This window comes from Nyctereutes procyonoides, unplaced genomic scaffold, assembly GCF_905146905.1.
Source record: "Nyctereutes procyonoides isolate TBG_1078 unplaced genomic scaffold, NYPRO_anot_genome, whole genome shotgun sequence".
Lineage (NCBI taxonomy): Eukaryota > Metazoa > Chordata > Mammalia > Carnivora > Canidae > Nyctereutes > Nyctereutes procyonoides.
Genome location: NW_026575145.1, coordinates 2413948 through 2429965, shown reverse-complemented (window position 1 = coordinate 2429965; position 16018 = coordinate 2413948). Strand labels below are relative to the sequence as shown.

The 16018-nt window shown below is 33.2% G+C and overlaps 1 protein-coding gene across 1 annotated transcript in view; it reads right to left on the bottom strand.

Moving 5' to 3' along the window:
• Nucleotides 1-16018, bottom strand: part of MDGA2 (MAM domain containing glycosylphosphatidylinositol anchor 2) — a 788050-nt gene that overhangs the window by 12307 nt on the left and 759725 nt on the right. Inside the window, exon 17 of the mRNA XM_055309044.1 lies at nucleotides 4507-4637. Within this exon, the coding sequence (XP_055165019.1) occupies nucleotides 4507-4637 (131 nt within the window). The remainder of the gene's footprint in view (nucleotides 1-4506; nucleotides 4638-16018) is intronic.

Sequence of the window (16018 nt, the reverse complement as noted above, 5' to 3'; positions counted from 1 at the left end):
GTAGAAAATCTCAGTTGAGATAGAGCAGAGAGTGTAAGGATTCCAAGGCAGCTAGAGTATGCAGGGTAAAATACAAGCAAGGACAGAGTTCAGAGATCTGCAGAGAGTCTCCCTCGGGTATTAAGCAAGGTAGTGATCAGAACGTGAATGTGCAGTAACCACCCAACAATTGGGAAAGAACCAGAGGGATGCATTTAAGGTAACAGTACCCAGCTCACCCGGACTTGGAAAACCTCATAATTCATGGGGCATTGGACAGAGTACTCAAAAGACTCTTGCCTTGGTAGTGAGAAACAATTAGCCATATATTAAACACCACTTCAGTCTCTCCTAACAAATCTTAAAAGCAAGACCAAAAATGATCAAACTCTCCAAATAACTTAACTACATTACAAACAAGCTCAAGAATATTTTTAGAAGTATAAAAATATCCAAGTATTTTGTAAAACTATAAGGATTTTAGCTATCAAAGTAAAATTCCAATGTCTAACACCCAATCAGATTACCAGACATGAAAAAAAATGGAAAAATGATTTGTAATGAGGAGGAAAAAAAAAACAGTCAAAATCCACCAAGAGCTGACACAGATGTTAGCATTAGCAGACAGTGACATTAAAACACCTACAATGGTCTGGGTTTCATATACTCAAAACATTAACCAAAGATGTGGAAAATATTTTTTCAAAGTCTCAAGCTGAATTTATAGAGGTGAAACATATAATTGTTGAGATAGAAAATACACCGAATATGACTGAAGGCAGATTAGACATTGCAGAAGAAATGATCAGTGAATGTGAGGACAAAATGGAAACTATACAAAGGGAAAGGCAAATAAAAATATATTTAAAAACACTAAAAAAGCATCCATGAGTTGTGTAATACCTACATATGTGCACATAAATAAGGAGTCTTATATAAATACATAAGGTGTTGGATTAGAGTCTTAAAGGAGAGGAGGAGGAAGAAAAATATTTGAAGAAATAGTAGCCAGACAACGCTTAAATTTTATAGAAACTATAAACTCACAGATCTGAGATCAATAAACCACATACACATTAAAAATGAAGAAAACTCCTAAAAGCATGTCACAGTTAAATTGTTCAAAACCAGTGATAAAGAGAAAATCATTTTTTTTATAAAGAGAAAATCTTAAGAAAGCAACTAGTCACATTACATATAGGATAAATAAGAGTTTGAGCAGATTTATTCTTAGAAACAATGCAAACAAAAAGGCAGCAGAGCCTCTTTAAAGTCCAAAAGGAAAAACTAGAATACTATACTCAGAGGAAATATCTTTCAAAAAAATGAAGATGAAATGGACTTTTTCAGAAGTACAAAAGGTGAAAAGAATTTATGTTTAGCAGACCCACACTACAATAAATGTTAAAAGAAGTCCTTCAGGCAAAATAAAATTGATACTAGATGGAAATATGCATCTACAAAAGGAACAAAAAGTACCAGAAATGATAACTACTTTGAGCACCAAAATCGGAGCACAGTCCGATTTCTCAGTTGGAATGAGGAGAAGATTATAGAGAAGAGAGTTCTCCATCGTTTGGACTATTGTGAAAAAAACTTTATTCATTTGAACATTATTGAGCATCTGCTTTAAACATTCTTATAAATCTCTTTTTGTGAATTTAATATGTAAATCTCCAAGGCTGCAGAAAATTGGTTGTCATTTGTAGTGAGTTGTAAAAATGTTCTACTCTGAATTTACACTGACCACATCTTTCCTGATAACAAAAGACTAATTCATGTCTTGAAATCCTTTCTCTAAATCAACAATTCTGGTAACAAGATGCAGTGGAGTAAGATGGGTCAAATCACAAAGCAAAACAATTCCTTTCTCTCAGATTGCAATCTCAAACTGGGGCTGACCCTGCCTCTCATTTCTTTCCTCTATGAAACTCCCCTCATTGCTTATATCCAGGGGGGCATTTCCTCTGGATTCCCATGCTGTTACATACTGAATGAAGAAACGTTCCCTTGCAAGAACAACAAAAAAACCAAAATAAAACAAAATTCATACTTTCTCTAATGTGAACAATTATAGAATAAAATAACTATTTGCATATATATGACAATTTAATATCTATCTGTAGGTTATTTTATTAAATCTGAGTAGTTAATTTTTTAAAAGATTTTACCTACTTATTAGAGAGAGAGAGAAAGAGAGAGAAAAATAGAACATAAGCAGTAGGGAGAGAGGGCAGAGGGAGGAACAAACTCCCCATTGAGTGGGGAACCCGACATGGGGCTCCATCCTAGGACCCTGGGATCATGACCAGAGCTGCAGGCAGAAGCTTAAGTAACTGAGACACCCAGGTACCCCTAGAGTAGTGAATAATCTTAGTTAAGATGCTGGTTTTCCTGATTTCCTAACTACCTTACACAAATCTCTCAAAGGTAGGCACTCTCTGTAATGACTAGCCCACTGGACTCAACTTGCTTCTTATTTGAGTATCACTGTCTTTAAACTCTGTGGGCATCAAACTTTCCCGAATCTCCTTCCTTTTAACTCTAAAACATACTAAAAAATAATACTTAGGATTGAGGTCTTCTCCCACAGTTGATATTACTAGGTAGTGTTCTGCATGGTTCCATCATTTAATCACTGTTCACATATTTTCACCTTCCCTTGGAAATATCAACCACTCCCATATTTCTAGGTACCACAGACAATCCGTTGACTCACAAATGTGTATGTCTCCAAAGCTTCAGATAAACGTGTACAGCAACCTGCACACTTTTAAAAGGATACTTCATAGGCATTTTTATTAACATGTCCAAAATAGAAGCAACCATATTCATCCCTGAAGCTTGGCTCTTTTCCTTTTTTTGTTTTTTAAGGTAATGTGTAGCACAAGCATTACCCAAGACTCCTAAGTTAGAAACTTCTTAGTCATTTATGGCTGCTTCCCAAATTCCCAACATAAAATTGTTCTGCTAGCTTTCACACGTAAGTATATCTAGAAATCATCCTTTTTTTTTTAATACCACTTCCCCAATTTGTCCCTTCAACATCTTTTATGTGAATTTTACAGGTCCTAATTGGTTTGCCAACCTAGTTTTGCCTCTTTGAACCAGCAACATGACTGCTATACCAGGTAATCCCCAGAGTAAAATCTTCCAGTGACCCCCCATTACCCAAGCTCCATAGATTCCTTAACCTCCAATAACATCAGTCTGATTTATCTTTATGTATCAAAGTCCAGAAAAGTTTTTCTGCTTCCCTGACAAATTGTATGGTATACAATGTCAACGTCTCTCTCTGTTCACTCTGAACTCTGCTGCAATACTAATGTTAGCTTTTTCTCTGCTTTCAATCCCTCTCCTTGGTTCAGCCTTCACTTCATACAGTAAGTTTTTCTCGACTTTCTTCCATACTCTTCTTGTTGGTTGGGTGTGCTCACAGAACCTTGTACATACCTCCATTACTGCAATTTTTATAGTATGAGATGTAAGTGTTTACATGCATATTTCTACTAACCTGAGGTAAACAATCATTTTTAGATCTTCAACTTAGCAATGTTCCTGGCACACAGGAGTAGCTCAAAAAGTATTTATTGAACTGTTCATTATGATAATAAAGAAGTGTTCAATAGTGAAATTGAAAGTGCTCAATTATTAAAGCGATGTCTATGGCAATAAAGGAGTATCCTGAAGGAAACATTAATATAACTATTCTCTTAAATACTTATTGTATATATATTTGACATATAGGTTTATGTTAGTGAGGCAGTCACATAGGAAGCAAAAATATCTCTTGAAGTACTTTGAAGAAATCACTGATCTGAAACAAACACTCAAGGTGAGTACATAAAATACATGTATTATATATAGTTATTAAAATCACTAAACTACATTATTTTCTTCACTGAAACAGTTTTGTGAAATACTATCTCAAGCCATAATGGCCATTTTTATAGTCATTGAAATGTCTATCATATATTTTCAGCTAACTTTCTTAATTCAATTAAGCCTTATTTCTCTAAGTAAGCTTACTTCTCTTTCAAAGAAAAATAGCTTCTTCAAAGTTCCCTGACTTTGATAATCAAAGTGATAAATTACTAAAACGGCATTACCTCAAAGAGACACATTGTGCTAAAGTATGTAAAATTCCATCAAGTAAAATTCAAACAGATTAATTGAGAATTGACTATCCAGCTTCCATTATTATAAGAACCTGTGTTATTTATCTTCAGGAAACAAAATATACACATGTGATTTTACAGAAATGGATTATACTTTCTCCAGGCAAACCATTTGGATTTTGAAAGACTATTATTCAAACATGTTATTTGCTAGGTATTAATAAAAAGGGGGCATTTTTTCTGTAAAAACAGCTTTTAGAACTAAAGAAAAACTTAATACTGCCGTTTTTGTGATGCTCATATCACAGAATTTCTGAATGTTCATATCCCAAAGTTTACTCAAGGTATGCCTTTAAAATTATGCTCATGTGCAGCAGTCTCTTCACAGAAATGATGGTTCTTTTCTTACCTGAAATGAAGTAATTGGATATATATTAACATGAGCCTCATTCCACCGTTGACCTTTATTCCCACTTGAAGACCACAGTGGATTCTCTATCGTTGTTTGCCCTTTCAAACGCAGATAAACATTTAGAACACCTAAAAATAACAATGACATTTTATTTTGTATATTTATTTTTGTTTCACATTTGTTCCTCCTTGACCTAACACTTGTAAACTGTTAACAATAAAATTCCTCAGCACACTAGTCTTTCCTCCTTTCTTCCCTTCTCATTCCTAATCTTGCTTTTATGACATTTGGTAGGCCTCTAAAGACAATTGTGTCCTAATCCCTTGAATCTGTGGTGTTATTTTATATGATAAAAGCAGCTTTGCAAATGTGAGCAAATTAAGGATCTTAAAATGGGTAAATTACTCTAGATTATCTTGGTGGGTCTTAAATGTAATCCCATATATTTTTATACAATGAAGGCAAGGAGATTTGATACAGGAGAGAAGAAGGTCTTGTGAATGAAAAAGAAGATACTACGTGGCTGGTTTTGAAGATGGAAGAAGCCACAAGCCACAAACAGAGGCAGGCTCTATTAGCTAGGGATTATTCTCTCCTAGAGCTTTTAGAGGAACTAGCCCTGTTGACACCTTGATTTTTAGCTCCATGATATTCGTTTTGGATTTCTGTCTTCTGGAACTGTAAGATAGTGCATTTGTCTTGTTTTAAGCCACATAGTTTATGGTAACTTCTTTGTTATGGCTGTAACAGATGTGTATGTACTGAGTGACTTGCACAAAGTTGGACTCTTATTGCCTTGTTTTATATTACCAATTATAATCTCTTTTTCAATTTACTTTTCATCCAAGTCTCATTTTCTTCTAAAAGAATTACTTGAAGATAAAATAAGAATAAGCTCGTTACATGACTTGATATATTTCTTTCAACAGTTTCATGTTCTGCACATAGTAAAAATAGTAGTGGTGTTGATGATACTAATAAAACACACTATATGTTAAACACTTACTCCAGATAAGGAATTAATCCTCTCCACAATCCTATGAAGTACAACTATAGAGAAAACTTAGAGTGGTTATTTGATCAGTTCCTACAGTAAGTAAATAGCAGAGGGAAAATTTGAACCCACAGATTAGAGTCTGATATATTGATCACTAAGCAATCAGTATTTTGACACACTTAAACAGTTTTATTGAGATATAACTTACATGCAATAAAATTCTCTCTTTTTAAATGTACAGTTCAATAACTTTTGGTTGATATGTATTGTAGTGTAAGCGCCACTCCATCAAGATATGGAATATTTCCATCTTCCCAAAAAGCTCCCTCACTTTCCTTTGCAGTTAATCTTCGTAGCCCTTGTTCCTCTGCCAGGCAACTACTGACAAGACTTTATTGACTAACTAATGATTTTTGCCTTTTCTAGAATTTCATATTACTGAAATTACGCAGTAAGCATGTTTTTGTGTGCCTCGCTACTTTTCTTCAACATAACTTCTGTTATATTTATCTATGTTATTGCGCTTGTCTTCTAATTTTAGTTCATTTATTGTTACTATAGTTTTTGATATGTTTGGAATTAGGTATATCATCTTATTTGTTCTCCACTTGTCCCTTCTGTTTTTTTTTTCTTAGTCCTTTGCAGCTCCTTCCCTTCTTTCTTTTCAGTTGATATTATTTTGTTTTTTTAGGTTTCAATTTATTTCTTGTACTGATTTTTAAATCTTCCTTTTAAATTGTGTTTTAGTGTTGTTTCAGAGCTACAAAAAGTACTCATAACTTTCATAGTCTAATTATTGTCAATATTTTATTCTTCATTCTCAAAATTCATACATTATACCTCCCTTACTTGTTTTACTATTACATTCCTCCTTTCTTTCAAAGTTTATACTTTACACTCTATATCTTACTTCACACATGTAATAACCTAACAATAGTATAATCAATTTACTTACCCTTTTTCTATTTTTAATAGTAATTGTATCTTTTACCTTTGTTTGAATCGTAAACCTCACCTTACTGTGAATAGTCAGATGTAGTTTATATAAATCATAAGAACATAGTTTTTAAATTTTCCACTTATTTACCATTTCTTTTTTTTTAAGATTTTATTTACTTATTTGACAGAGAGAGAGAGAGAGAGAGAGAGAGAGAGAGAGAGAGAGAGAGCACAAAGCAACCAGGGGGAATAGGAGAAACAAACACCCCAATGTGGGGCTCTATCCCAGGACCCTGGGATCATGATTTGAACCAAAGGCAGATGCTCAACTGACTGAGCCACCCAGGAACCCCTTATTTACTATTTCTGACAGTCTTTTTTCTATCTGTAGATCTGAGTTACAATCTAGCAGCACTTCCCTTTGGCCTGAAGGACATCCTTTAGTATTTGTAGTAGTGGTGATCTGCTGGAGATAAAGTTTCTCAGATATGTTTATATAAAAACAACTTCATTTCACTCCAATGTTTTTGTGAGATTTTAAGTTCTGCCACTTTTTCCCCAAGTACTTTAAGGTGGTTCTATTTTTTTAAAATTTTTATTTATTTATGATAGTCAGAGAGAGAGAGAGAGAGAGAGAGAGAGAGAGAGAGGCAGAGACATAGGCAGAGGGAGAAGCAGGCTCCATGCACCGGGAGCCCGACGTGGGATTCGATCCTGGGTCTCCAGGATCATGCCCTGGGCCAAAGGCAGGCACTAAACTGCTGTGCCACCCAGGGATCCCTGGTTCTATTTTCTTCTGTATATCACAGTTTCTAATGTGAAGTCAGCTATCATTTTATCTTTGTTCCCTTGTATATGTTTTTCTTTCACCCTCAGGTTGCTTTTGAGCATTTTCCCTTATCTTTAGTTTTGCAGTAATTTGATTATAATGAGCCTAAATACAGTTCTCTTCATATTCATCTTTATGTAGAGTTTGCTGAACTTCTTTTGGCTTTTCCTTTATTTCTGCCTCATCCCTCTCCTCTACTTTTCAGACTCCAATTATATATATAAAGGTTTTCCCTTGTCTCATCCCTTTCCTTTCCTTTTCAGAGGAAAGGAAAATGCATATTATGCCATATACATGCATAATATATGTGGCATAATATAATATATGGCATATATATATAATATATATATATATTAGGCAATTTAAGATTCTTCTACCAGTCACTGAGGCTGTGTTCATTATTCTTCAATCTTTCTCCTTCATTTCTCAGGTTGGAAAATTTTGTCTGTCTTCAAGTTTATTAGCTTTTTTTTTCTTTCTGCCGTGTTGTTTAAGCTCCTCCAGTGATTTATGTCTAATCTACTATGTAACAGTATAATTCTTATTTAGCTCTTTTGTATAGTTACTCTTTCCCTGCTAGACCTACCTGTCCAATCATTAAGACTATTTCCTGTGAATCTTTTAACATATTCACTCAAATGTCATTGAACATATTTGTTGGACCTTTTTATAGTTTTTATCTGCTAAGTATAATGTTTGGTCCTCTTCAGGTTCATTTCTATGGAGTGGTTTTTTACTTTTTAAGTTACTTTGGATTACATTTCTTGCTTATTTGTATATCTAGTCATTTTCATTGAATAATGGGCACTGTGAATATCACGTTATAGAGCGTTAGGTTTATAATATTTCTCAGAAGGCAGTTTTGTTTCAGCAGACCATTGAATTACTGACTCATAATGTCAAATTTGTATAGATAGGCTTGGTTTACAGTAACAATACAGATCTGTTGAAAGCCCAAATTGTTGCTCTAAACCCCTTAACTCTATGAGAATCAACCTCCAAATCTGTCTCTACTGTGGATCTTGTTGGGGCTTAGATTTTGTTTTTTTAAGGAAAGGTATAGAGAGGTCAGTTCCCCAGGGCATCATCTTAACTACTAAGGGAGAGCCTGTCTGGTTTTTTCATGTGTCAGAGGCCATTAAGATATCTCCTCACCCTAAAATAGCTTAAACTTCAATATTCCCTACTGCTCTTCTCCCAGGACTCTTTGGCTTTCCTATCTCTGTTCTGTTGCCAAGTCCATAAAAGCTTCTAGGTTGCCATACCGTAAACCTTGGGTTTTATGAGTCTTATATAAGTACAGAATAGCCTTTAGACAAAGAGTTACATGGAACCCCACATATACTTCTAGAGTCAACTCTGCACACCTCCCTTCTTTCTTTTATTCTGATTCACAGATTCTAACTACTTCAGCTGCCCAGAACTCTCATCTCTACCTCCTGAACTCAGTAACACCTTCATGTTATGCTTGAGTTCCAGAGCTCTGTTAGGGCCAGGAAATTGTTCTCAGGCAAAGAAATGGCTCCTGTAGAAATGATCTCATTAGTTTCTTTTTTCCTCATAGATCTCAGGCTTGCCCTGGCTATTCCATTTTCTGAAAACCAATACTTAATCTATTTCACCCATTTTAATAGTTGTTTATGGCAACTATTTATCTGGAGCCAGTGACTTCAAGATACTTTCATTTTGATAACTTTTACAAATAATAATTTTCTTCTTAAAATCTATATCTATTTTCCATATAATATATACATTGGTTTATGTGAATATTGCACACAAACACTGCAAAGCAGAAAAGACAATATAAAAATCACCATTAAATTGATCTCTCAGAGGGAACCTCCTTAATATTTTGGTGTATATTGCTTCAGTTGTTTTTTTATGTATATCTATATGTGTACAATTACATTATAGTTTTTCTTTCATTTTTAGATAAATTTTGTTTAATTCTTTATACATAAGCACACATATTCATATTATGCAAAAATGCATCAATATGAATACCTACTTTTTAAACAAGAACCTCTGCATTCCTTACATCATAGCTGTCACAGCTGGATGACTTTGGTTTAGTCTTTTAATCTCTCTGCTTCAATTTCCTCATCATGTAAGTAATGATGATAATAATAACTAGCATAAGCTTTTGTTGAGAATTAAAATGACATAGCATTTAAACTATATTACGTTTCATACATAGTCTTCACTATGTTTTACTATTATCTTCAAGATAGTCGAATAATATTTCTCTAGTTCTCTATTGATAGAGTAGATTGTATTAGTATGCTTCTTAATGTTGAACTGCGACTATATTACAGGAATAAGTTTTAGTTGGTAGTGGACTACCACTCTTTTATTATGATTTATTCCTTTTGTTAGTATTATATTTAGGAATAATGCATGCATATGTATACATGATGTTCCACAGCTTTGTTTTTTATTTTATCTTGTCACATGTTCATGTTTGCTCCAGAATCTACAATTTGTTTTTTCCCCTTCAATGTGAAAAAGAATCTCAGGCTTGTCCTCCATAGTACTGATTTTAATTTCCATTGTATGGATTCTGTTCTTTTGTTTCCAGTGTCATCTTTTGTTGGCTATTATAATTTATGATGTTACATTCCTTTCTGATCTCGTAAAGCTCTCCTTTATTTCTGTCTTTTATTCAGTTCATTTTTAAAAATTCATCCACTGTTATATCATTCTGATTTTTTATTTTTTAATAAAGTTCACATTCTTATGAATATACTGAAATCTATAAAGCATATACAGGACAAATTGTACTTTCACTTGAATTGTAAGTCTTTTTCAACAATATGTGTTTCCTTTACTATATGCATATTAGCTTTTTTTTTTCTGTGGAATCTTCATTGGAGCTTTATTTTCTCAATCTCTCTCTCATTCTCTCTCTCTTATTTTAATCCTCTTTATTCATTCTTAACCCCCCCCCAAAATTTATGGAGCTTATTTTATCTCCACAGGATAGGTGTGGATTTTGTTTGCTTCTCCTGTAAGATCTAAAGCAGCAGAGCCAGTTAATGTGGGATACACTACTATATCAAGATTCAGCAATCTGAGAATAATGGAAAGGCACTTATGTCTTTGTGCTATTTAAGAATTGAATTTTGGGGGACTATCCCACTGTGCTCAGTAATCCATTGTGGTAAAAAGAAGCTTTCTGAATCCATCTATTTTCCTTTTTAGATACTCAATGAGGCTCAATTTTTCTTGCTCATTGGTACTGGTACCTTGTACACCAGAAAGGCAACCTTGTGCCAAAAGGAAAAGACACTGCAGAACATATTTCTGTGTGATGTAACTGCATTCTATTTTTTAACATAAGTCCACAACAAGGAGGGATTACAAGGAAATCAAGCTGAAATAAAAAAATAGTGTTAAACATTAAATTAAGTTATAATACTTTTTGAATTTCTTAGTTGTCATTGGACTTACAAAGTGGGTATGTAACATACACCTTTCTGAAATTATTTGAAGAAACAGTCTATATGTGCATTAGATAGAAAGGGGGCTCCTCATCTCTTCCATGGCCTCTGTCTGCTATAGCCTACAGTTATTAGTGATAACTGATTGGGTTAAGCTGTAGTATTCTCTACTGATTTCTTAGCTAATTGAACTGCTTTTACAGGAAGGAAAATATCATTTATCTTTTTTTTAATTACTTAAATGTAACACCTAACTTCTCTTTCTAATAGAAGGCCTTCAATATCTTGCATAAAAAGAATCAAGGATGTGCTCTCTAAGCTATTAAGGCAGTTGAAGTTTTTCCGTACTTTAGAAGTTACCAGTAGATGTGAGGTAAATGTAAATGTGAGGTGCTAATGTAAATATATGGAAATGAATGAATTACCATTTTATGTTAAAGTCTTATTTCTCTTGAGTAGTGTGACCGGTTATTTTGATTCAAGTGACAAGGAATCAGTCCTATCATTGGATCAATACTTGGAAATTTATGTCAAATGTTAATAAAATAACATTCTTTTTTATATTTATTTGTTGTAATTAGACAAAAAAGTAGCATGTACTGTAAGTCTTTCAGAATTTACTTAAAGAAATACATACTTTAACAAAATTTACACATTTATACATATATTAAACTTACCATTATTATACCAATAGTGATAAGTTATTGTATCAGGATCAAATATATATTTTCTCAGGGAATATGCTTTTCTTGAGATCATGTTTATATTTTTAATTAATATTTTTACATATATAATAAAAATTCAAACTTGGATTATTTCAATTTATGTTTACTGAATAAATATTATGTGAAAAATATTTGTTCTAGATCTAAAGAAGCCAGGTCTGAATTATCTCAGATTTGAATTTGGTTTTGAATAGATTATATGAGCTATGGTCAATTGTGGCTAGATTTTATTTTACTTTTTTTTTAAAGATTTTATTTATTTATTCATGAGAGAGAGACAGACAGAGAGAGAGGAACAGACACAGGCAGAAGAATGCAGGGAGCCCAACATGGGACTGGATCCCAGGTCTCCAGGATCACACCCTGGGCTGAAGGCAGCACTAAACTGCTGAGCCATCTGGGCTGCCCCAGATTTTATTTTAAAAGGCAAGCATTACTTATTTAAAAAGACACTAAAAGTATAGCTGAGTAATATAAATTCTTTAAAATATATTATAATTTAAGCATCATATTCTTATGCACATAGTCTTAATTATACTCCATTATCCAAATCAATGAATCCAAACTATTGAATCACTGGTTTATTTTAGACAACAGCAATATTAGTAGATAAATTATTTTAGGACTTTTTTTCAAGCTAGTTTCAGTTTTTTAAGTTTACAAAAGAGAATTCAATGACAATAGTTATATAAACTTATGTTCAGGTCATCTAGGTCAATGAAATTAGAACTTGTGAAACAGAATAAAGCAATTCAAGAGAAGTTAGATTCAGCAAAGCTGATTCAGCACATTATTATACTATTATAGTAAGAAAATTCCAAAGTGAATATGATGGATTGTGTTCATACCCTTTAAAAGTAATTTTAAGCCCTTAGAGGCACTGTGTTTATGCTTGAGTAGGCACCAGGTATCAAAAGGTAAGAATTTAATCATCCCCAAGGATTTTCAAATGCTACCTAGTTCCAAGATACAAGTTTGAAGTTGCTAAGCAAAATTTAACTGTCTTTTTCTTCTCTTTGTTTCCTTAATTCTCATCTTTTGATCACAACCCCTTCTAGAGTCAGGTGCAAGAGCTCAAGAGAACTGACCTCACATTAAGGACTATGGTCAGAAAGGCTAAATGACCTAAGTGTTGTATTATTTCATGAGCAGTGACCAACATTTTGGAGTTATTTATGGCATTGTGAAATAGAATGATTCTTATTTTGATACTATTTCATAGAAATTACTGTGTAAATATAATTTGCTTAAATGCTATCTATAATTATTCTTACCTAGTTCTCTTCTCTAAGTCATTATCATAATTTTACTTTTAACTATTTACTAAAAATATGTATTATATATGTTTTATATAAACAACTGAAATATATGTGCATACATATTTCCTAAAGCTGCTTGAAATTACTGAGTTCATAGAAATTAATTTGTAATTTGGTTTACTCTAAGGCCTAGGGATCACTTGCATATAAATCACATTTTTATTTTAATCAGTAATATAGACATTAATTCGTGTTTCACATTTCATGGAAGATGAGGATGTGCCACAATCATCTAGCTTCAGGCAAGAGCTATGTATATTGATAGGTAATTGTTAGTATCATTTGTTTTATACACACAGACAAAAGTGGGAAATTATAAAATCATTTTCTACTTGAATATAAATGGCTGCAAGCATCTACTATTATTTTTTCAATATATAATTGCAATGATATCTTAAATAAAAAAAATGTCAGTTCATTTTCTGGCAGTCATTACCATGCCTCTTTGTATCCAGTTGAATCTCTACATTAGTGTCCAATAAATTTTCCTCAAACATAGCCTTCATCAGGCTTTCTATTTCTCTGATATGTATCACATCCCTTATGTAGCCCCTGACGCTCTGGCTATACCACTTCCCCTTCTCTGTGGTAAGACCATTATTCTCCATTCCAACATGTGGCTTCTTTTCTTACATCCTGTAACCTTTGCCTTCAGCAGAATACTTGTTTCGATGGTTTACATTTTTTCTCTTCCATAGAAATTTTATTTTAACTTTGCTATTTTCAGTGTCCTTTCCCTTGTTCACCCACAGCACAGGCTTGTCATGTATTTTGATGAATATTACTTTCTGATTTTTATTTTATTCAGTAATTTATTATCCTAAATGTGATGACAAACTATTTGAAGGATAAGGACCTTTCACTACAATTATTTCTTATTTTCTATAGAACTCTGTATACTACTAGGCACATAGCATGTGCAATTCATTCTGTTGAACAAAAATGAGTAAATTCAAGATTGAAGGGTAAAAATACTCATCACAATAAATCTATACTTTCAGTGAAGTTAGTTTAAAAAGTTTGGTACATTGGGTGAGAAACAAAAGCAAGTCAACCCATTTACTTACTATCAATTCAACTGATGAAATATTATTTTTTATTTATTACACTAAGAATTAGACTTGTATATTTTGAAACACCAGCCATTCTCAGTCATATCATTAATTTTATTTAAACATTTCAGTTTCTACTACACATTGTTTGAGAAATAAATAGGAGGAGAATAAATTTAGGGGTTGTTGGTGGTTCAAAACACAGACTTAAAAGATAAGTGCACTAGATATTACATACAGTCTTATTAGACAGTCTGTTGACAAGTGTGTGTAATAACACATTTTAATTATAAGTGGTTATAAATCAGAGCTCCGTTCTATCCAACCCCACTTGAAAAAAAATATGTCTTAATTCAAGAAAACAATTTATTCAGTGAATGTCTTCCACCTACAGCATTATTCTCACACTGATTGACCTTGGCATTGTTAGTATTATATACAAATAGAATTTTACTGAAAACAAGCTCAAACTCTCTTTCCTATCATGTTTAACTCCAAGTGGAAAAAAATGTGAGCCAATTTCCTATTTGAGGAACATACTTGAGATAAAAGCAAGCATCTTTATTTTTTTTTTACTCAAACTGAAGAAATATGGTCTTTAACCAAAATGAGAATAAAAATCAGACTTCTAGGATCATGCAAAAGGTTGTCACCATTGTCCTTCCTATCTTGTATAAAACCACTGAAATCTCCATTTTAAAAACTTTGCCAGCACTGAAAGAGTTTTAATCCACTCTCGCTAAAAGGTAACCCGAGATATCTTATTAAAAGAAATTTAATTAGAGGTTAATTCCAGATTTGTTAAATCCTATTTCTGTATTCTCTTAGTCAATCATAAAATTAAATATCTGGACCATGATACTGCAGCCCAAAACATGAACTGTAATGTATTATGGCCTGTCAGTATATAAAATTTTTATTTGAACACGTTTTATATCTTTCTAAAAGTACCGAGTGAAGACATTTCCCATTACACTAAGGGTATTTTTATAAACATAAATTTCTCTTTGAATTAGTCATTAAGAAATATGTGACACTTTTGCTTTCCTCTGTGCTTTAGTTGCCAGAACACTTAGATTCAAATTCAAGCTAACCCAATGATTTATTTTCCCCCCAACATATTCTATAAAGTCTTGGTGAAATGATCTGTTTCCAATCTGCACCAATACTTTTAATTTCCTTGCTTTGTTATTTTTCTAGCACACTCATAAGCTTAAATATCTAGTTTATATTATTTTTTTAAAAAATCTATTGAGCATTAGTTGTTTCAGAGGGTCAAATAAAAAGCAATCATCATTACTGCTCTCGGGGGCTTACAGTCTCTCAGAGGTCAGAGTGACAAATATGATAGAGATGGGCACCAGCTGTCATAGGAACAAAAGGAGTAAGAGGATGGGGGAAAATTTCAGCATCTGTCCTTGAGTTAGCTTTTGAAAGAAGAAAGTGAGTTACTTAGGTGATTTAAGAAGGGCAAAAGTATTTATTCTGTCATCTGATTTAAAATAATATTCATTTGCTTAATAAGTATTTATATAGTGGGCAAATAAATATTTACATTTGCAGGGCACCATGTAATGGGGAGAGGCCTAATTTCATGTAGTTCAGCAGAACAGGATAGACCCTAGAAAAAGGTCCCAGATACAAGACAGCCCATTTGGAGAACTTCCTGTCTAGCTGGTATAGACTATGCAGCTGCCCTAAGGAGAAGCGAGAGGGACATATATACTTAAAATTCTTGTGTTACTGGTTTTAGAGCATGATCTTTACCCCAGAAACTATGGGCCCAAGAGACAGCAAGGAAATCAGTTAGCAGGGGAATTCAGTAATTGGCATTGAAACTGAGCATTATATCATAAAACACATTTTAAGACACTGAAGACTGATAGCCTGATCTTCACCTGCTTCAACTTCCTCTGTATCACTGATCGGTCTCTGCTTCCATTTACCATTCTCCTCTAATGGTATACTCTTGGAACATGCAACAGCTGCATTTATTTTATAGAAGAAAATAGATATTGTTAAAAAGGCAACTCCTAGGTCTGCTTGCCATTCTTGCATCTAGGAATGGCTCAACAGCCACATTCCTACTTAATTCTTTTCTTCTCACCTCAGTGGAAGTGACATTAGTTCCCCTCTTCAAGGCTAATTCTCCTACTAGAACTCTCAATTTCCATTTCTTCGGGAAACTTTCTTCCTTTTGACTTTTGT